The sequence below is a fragment of the Propithecus coquereli genome, unplaced genomic scaffold (genome assembly GCF_000956105.1).
Source record: "Propithecus coquereli isolate 6110/MARCELLA unplaced genomic scaffold, Pcoq_1.0 Scaffold47, whole genome shotgun sequence".
Lineage (NCBI taxonomy): Eukaryota > Metazoa > Chordata > Mammalia > Primates > Indriidae > Propithecus > Propithecus coquereli.
Genome location: NW_012150507.1, coordinates 4,312,080 through 4,319,073, shown reverse-complemented (window position 1 = coordinate 4,319,073; position 6,994 = coordinate 4,312,080). Strand labels below are relative to the sequence as shown.

At 33.5% G+C, this 6,994-nt stretch overlaps 1 protein-coding gene across 1 annotated transcript in view; it reads right to left on the bottom strand.

The window, feature by feature from the left end:
• NDUFS4 (NADH dehydrogenase (ubiquinone) Fe-S protein 4, 18kDa (NADH-coenzyme Q reductase)) overlaps nucleotides 1-6,994 on the bottom strand; it is a 133,471-nt gene that overhangs the window by 32,513 nt on the left and 93,964 nt on the right. The window contains exon 4 of the mRNA XM_012655302.1: nucleotides 3,407-3,480. Within this exon, the coding sequence (XP_012510756.1) occupies nucleotides 3,407-3,480 (74 nt within the window). The remainder of the gene's footprint in view (nucleotides 1-3,406; nucleotides 3,481-6,994) is intronic.

Here is a 6,994-nt window from a genome sequence, read left to right as displayed (position 1 = left end):
TAAAATGCAATCTTTGATGTCAAGGAAAAAATTATGGCTATAACCTTTCCTTTCTTTTTATTTAATATTTAAAAGTAAGGGAAATGAGAAAACTAAGAACGAGATGAAAGGCAAGTTGTTAATTCTCAGTAGAGTCCTTGAGTATACAAGTTATCTTTTTTTGTTTGTGTGTGGCAGTTTTACTCTAATCTCCTATTTCTAGATACTATTGAAAGGAAGCATTTAATGCTCATAAATGGATAAACTATGCCAGATTTCACTATCAACACAGAATCACCTCTTATCAACAAAAACGATTTTTCCCTCTAGAACAGCAGTCCCCAACCTTTCTGACACCAAGGACAGGTTTTGTGGAAGACGGTTTTTCCATGGACATGGGGGGTAGGGCGGAAGTTGCTGCCTAGGCTCCACCCCAGAGCATCAGGCGTTGGATTCTCATCGGGAGCGCACAACCTAGATCCCTTGTATGCCCAGTTTGCAGCTGGGTTCCTGCTCCTCTGAGGGTCTGATGCTGATCTGACAGGTGTGGGGGCTCTGGCGGTTATGCAAGTGCTGGGGAGCGGGGCGGTGGGGGGCCGTGTGTGTGTGTGTGTGTGTGTGTGTGTGTGTGTGTGTGTGTGGCTTTGCTCGCCTACTGCTGTGCAGCCATTTCCAGGCAGGCCGCGGACCGCTGCTGGAGGTTGAGGATCACAGCTCTAGAGCATATAATGCACAGGGCAGTGGGCTAGCAAAGAAAGACCTGTATAAGCTCGTCCAGGGGCTTTAACATCCTTACATCTACAGTTTTTGAACATTACTCAATCCAACTTCTCATTCAAAAGATGAAGAAAGTGTTTATCAAAGGCTAAGTGCAGTGAAGAAGCATGGCTTGTTCAAGCTCTCCTCTGAGGTAGACAACCATAGAACTAGAATCCTAATTACCAGTCTCTTAATCCAGTAGTCTTACATGGTAGTGCTTCTGAACCCTTTTTTTTTAATGCATTAACTTACCAGAACATTGGTTTATCCAACCTTCAACAACACTAGCTCACAACAAAATGATGTTAGCTGTGAAGAGAAGGGGAATCCATTTGTATGTTCACCACTATTTACCTAACCCAAGAGGGACAAATCAGAATGGAGGGGATGCTGTAGAATTTGGAAAAGATCCCCCACCTCACCATTCTGTAAACACTTGGATGGAAGTGTTTATTTAGATATCACTTCCACTATAGCTGAAGAAACAGGGCTTACCTATTTAATGATACATAATGCTAAATGTTAAATAAATGAGGCAGATCATAAGTACTGCAGTGAATTCAAAGGTGGAATGATCGAGGATTTTCCCAGGAGATGAGAGTGGCTTCATATTAAGTAGAGAAATATATTTTAGAAAGTCATTACTTTCACCAGATATTGAATGTCCATTATATGTCAGGTTTTGTGCTAGGTGCTGGGGAAAAAGCTGTGACGAAGATAGACATATCCTGTAGGTTCAAATTCCTGATTCACTGTTAGCCTACAGTTTTATAAGTTGCTATGCACTAAGCTTTTTCAAGTTATACTTTCTATTGACACTGATAATGTTCCTTAATTTTCTTTCCTAGGGAGGTAGAAATAAGATTGGAAAGGCATCTGATTTCAATAGCAGCAGTGGCTACTTCACACCTGCAATTCACATGGCAACTGTAGTCATGCAGTCCTTGTGACCGCTTAGAGACTAACCAGGGATTAAACAGTTTAATTAGATTTCCTGTTATTAAACTCATGTTACAGACCTCAAATGAATAATTTTCTAGGTGTCAGACATGAAATATGGTAGGCTGAAAAGATGAAAAACATTAATAGAACTGTTTTTGATAACTATGTTACAGTTTAATTAGAAAGAGCAATGTTATTTTAAGTCAAAATAATATTTTAAGAGGCTACTTTGAGAACACTTAAGTAATTAAGAAATTAGAAACTGGCCAAGAAAGTGTTAATAAGTAATTATACTTAAAAACTTTTTCTAAGAAAGGTTTCCTAAAAGTCTATTGCTAATAACATAGTAAGATATAACATAGTAAGATATTTTTATATATTATTATATACTTACTATGTGTTAGACCCTATTCTAAGCATTTTGCTTTTATTAACTCATTTAATCTTCACAGCAATTCCCACTGCACATATAAGGAAATAGAAGTACACAGTCATATAGATAGTAAGTGACCCAACAAGCATTCACACCCAGGTAGTTTGGCTTCAGACTTTTAATCATAAACTATACAACACTAAGCTGGGAGGAAAAGCAAATATGTCAGATAATAATAATAATAATCTTTATAGTGCTTTCACATTTATATGTCAAATATGTTACATAACACTAACAATCTTCTACATTTATATACTGCCTTATAGTTAACAATGCATTAAAACAGACATTATCTCATTTGAATTGAAGCTAAATTAGATCCAAATTCAATTTGATCAAGTAGAACGAGAGAATGCATTAGGTACAAATGTACAGTAGTGAATTTAAATCTAAGGGAGACAAACAGCACAAATGTCAGCTGGCAAGAGGTGAGGGTCAGAACTAATAGTTACCAATTATCTATTATGTATCAGGTATCACCCACTTCATGAGGTAAGTATCCTTATTTCAACTATGGAGGAAACATTAAGTTCATTATGAAATTAATCCAAAATCATATAGCTTCAAAATGGCATAATAAAGATTAGAATACTGACTGGTCTGACTAAAAAGCTTCCTTTCACTACACTGCGTTGGCTTAACAGCAAAAGCTAAGGGGAAAAAAGACATTTTGCATTTTTGTTGATAGCAAGATCAACATAAACCAGTGGTGTTAGCTGGTATAATCTTAGGGTGCATTAATATAATTGTACAGTTGAGATTGTGCTTGGTATTAGGCCCACCATATCTAGAATAGTGGCAAATATACACATGTGGCTTAAAGGAAATTTTAGAGGGAATATGATAATGATAGCTATTTTCAAGTAACTGAAGACTTATTAGATGGAATAATAGGCATTAGATTTTTGGCTCAGTGTAAGAAAGAACTTAACAAGAATCAGAAGTTTCTAAACTAGAATAGGCTGCCTTATATTTAATATGTTCAACTGAAGTTTAAATAACTGAACGTTAGCGATTTTGCAGAGAAATTCAGTTAGCCAAGTAGTTTTATTCCCTGCCCCACTTCAAATTAGAGCACAGTTTGTCTTCTTACATGTGCATTCCCCCTTTTCCAATTTTTTTTTTTTGGATGGAGTGTTCTGATGTAGTAAAAAGTCTAAGAACCACTTGATTACATACATTAAAGACTTATTGAAATAAGTCTCAAATTCTCTACTCTGAATGGTTTTAAGGTTAAGAACATAAAATCCTATCTTGACTTTATTTGTAAAAATAAAAAGAGACCAAACATACCATTTTTTTCTGCAAAGGAAGCTGCATCTTCTTTACTACTGAAGGTTAGAACCGTGTTGGACAAGGGATCAGCCCTGTAAGAAACAATTTTTTCCCAGGATTTAAATTAAGCTTTGGCTAGAAAAAGACAAAAATCAATATTTAAATGAAAATAAAATATTTAGAAAACAAATAAGTTCACTATTAGTGGAATGTTTTATTTGTAATAATCTCTTTAAAACCGTTAATAGTTTGAATATCTTTGTTAAATTTGGGAGATTTTTTAATATAGCAAATAAAATTTATAATTGCAAAGACATTCAGTTAATCTTTAATAAAACCATTTTATTCAATTCTAAAAAAAAAACTAGAGTTGAATTAAAAAACCTAAGAGGATTTTCAAACTGACCTTAAAATTCAATATCAAGAAGATTACTGATGAGTACAATTGTCAGTATTATTACTGCCCCCCAAAAAAGATGGCACCAACACCCACTGTTCTTAACAAACCTTCCATCATTAACAATATTCTTTTAAATCATAAAAAAATAAAGCTACAAGGTCCGACACCCAATTGAGTTCTTCATTTTAGGATAGTGTTAAATATTTACAAATCTACATGGGCTCTTTACAAAATACCATTTCAGGACAGTCACTTTTATTTTTATTATTTATAAAAAGGTAGAACACTGTCTATAATACAATATAGAGAAAACTACTTTCTAGCCTTCTTCTTAATTACTCCCCTGAGAAGTAACCAGCTAGTCAAATCAGATTGCCAACTGTTCCTATAAACGCAGCCTGTACTTTCCCATCAGTTCAATTTGTTCCTTCCACTTGGAATACTCTCCCAACTATCTGTGTATAGAAGTCCATCCCAACCATCCCTCATGGTTCACCTTGAGTACCAACCTTTTTCACGAAGTCTTTCTTTCATACCCTACCTTCCTCCAACAGTATATAATTTTCTTTCAATCTCCACTAATATAATTTGAGCTTTTATTTTTAGACTTTATTTGCTCAATTACTGAAGTTCCAATTTAGATAATGGCAGAGTAGTATATCAGATTTACCTAATGATTATAAATTCTAGACAAAACAGAAGAAATTTTTTTGAAGAGACCAAAGAGTGACCAAAAGCAGGAAAGAAACTGGAGAGAATTCAATCTTTAAAAAAGAGGAACCACACTGGAGTCCACCCAAGTTTATAGTGTTTCCTTTAAAGGTATTCTCCAGTCCAGACAGCTAGGATCTTGGAGAACTCAAAGAGAAAGCCATAGTCTTATTAGCACAAGGAGTCTGGAGATGGAATTTAGGATTGCCAAGCAACTGGAAAATTTAGGGGGAAAACAGTGAAAAGGTACTGGAAATGCTCTGTTTCTAAATCTAGGTGCTAGTCATGTGGGTATGTTCAAGTTGTAAAAATTCACAAAACTGTATACTTTTCTGAATGTATGTAAAATTTCAATAAAGTTTTTCTTAAAAAGAAGTATTAACTCTGGCAAAATAATGTTCAGATGTTCAGAGTTCTAAGGTTTTTTTTTTTTCTTCCAATGATACCATTTTAATGTACTTTACTAGACATTAATAAACTGTTTCATCAATAAACACCACTAAACCAATAAAATGAATACAGAAAATTACTTCATTATTAATTATAATATCTAACACTGGTTAGCATATTGCCTTTTGTTTTATATACCATGAAACAGATTGTTATGATTTTCTGCTTATGAACAGAGCCCTACTTATCAACTGACTCTTGACTTTACCTAATAGAACTATGACTGCATGAAAGATATTTATGAAACATTCTAGCACTGAGAATTTTTACTATTAATAGATTCCTTCTGAAAGAAAGAAAATGGAAAGTGAATGAGTTTCTACTTGGGAGGCTTAGCTTATTTTGTTCAGTTTCAGTAGCACTAGCTGTTATATTAATAAATGGCTCTAAGTGTTACTTTGATCAGCACCATTTAGAAATGTCAGAAGGTCATCTTTTTCCAAATAGAACTGAATAAGAGACAGAGATATATAATAAAGACTACAGAAAAGTTATGTCTAAAAACATTTATTAAAATATTGATTTGTTATTTCTGACATAAAATATGTCAAAGATCTGGGCAATGACAGACAACTATGTTCTGCTTTAGGACAGTGGATGCCTGCATGCACCACCCACCATAGGCCAATTCCATTGGTTGATTAAATGCAAAAATGTTAAATACATATTAACAAATCATATTAAGCAATATACTTAAAAATAGTAAATCCATGTCCAATTAAAAAATATCTAATTGGATTAGAAATACATGATTGAAATTCACTACAACTCAACAAATTAAAGGAGAAAATGCCCTTCAACAGATGTTGAAAAAGCATTTAATAAAATTCAATACCCATTCCAGACTTTTAAAAAAATTATTGCTAAGTCAAGATTAAAAAAGAACTTTGTCCATTTTATTACATCAGAAACATTTCTGCTATAGAAGGAAAGAAGCAATAGGGATGTTGGATATCACCACTAATTATTATTTGCAAATTCTAGCCAATGCAACAAAGCAAGAAAAAAATTATAAGCATAAGAGAAAACTGCCGTTATTTTTAGATTATACAACTAACGAATCAAAGTGAATTCCTTGAAAAGCTCTGAGAACTAGAGACAGTGCATAAGGTGACTAAACGCAAAATCAACTTTAAAAAAAACCTCATCCAAAATAGCAATAAAAAGTAAAATATCTAGGAGTAATTTTAATGACAAATGTAAAAAACTTGTATTAAGAAAATCATCAAATCTTACCAAAAGACATATAAAGTTACATATAAACAAAAATGCACTGAAAAAATTCTGGAAGGGTATACAGCAAATTGTTATCAGGTTTTACTTCTATGGAGGGAGTGGGTACATGGGCAGTGAAAGGGGAAGGAGAGGTGTTAACTTGTAACTTTCATGGCTTATTCTACATATATCTATATTGTTTACATCTACAACACAAACATATTCATTTACTTGTTCAATAAAGTCAGTAATGAGAAGCAAGGTAGAATCTGTGTTTTAAAATTTTTAAAAAACTGAACCATCACCTGATTAAAGCAAATAAAAAACTGCCTTTGCAATGTGGAGAGCACTGTAAGGGGGAAAGATGGTACAGACAATACTTCCATTTGTTACTTACTTATAAGCAAAAGGACTATCTGTAAGCCTCAGTATGATGTCCACTTTGATGACTTACTTAGGCTTGAGGATCAAGTATACTAAGGGTTAGGTGATGGGAGAATTTGCAACATCTAAATTAGTGTACATCTCTGCTTAAAGTAGTTGACCTTCTATGTCCAGGATGACATGGAACAAATTCTTATTTCCAGAAGCTGAATGACACATTCATAACTCTCTAATGAAAAATTAAACATGGAAGTCATATTTTTAGAATAAGATGAAATTAACACAAAAAAGTATTGAGTCCAATGGCCATTGAGTTTTCAATGGCCAATGTACATTAACATAACTAAGAAAAAAATAAATATCTTGTTTTTAGATTTTACCAAAATTTAAGTCCTGCTTATAGAAATAACGAATAATAGAAGAATGTACTAAACTAACAGATAAAA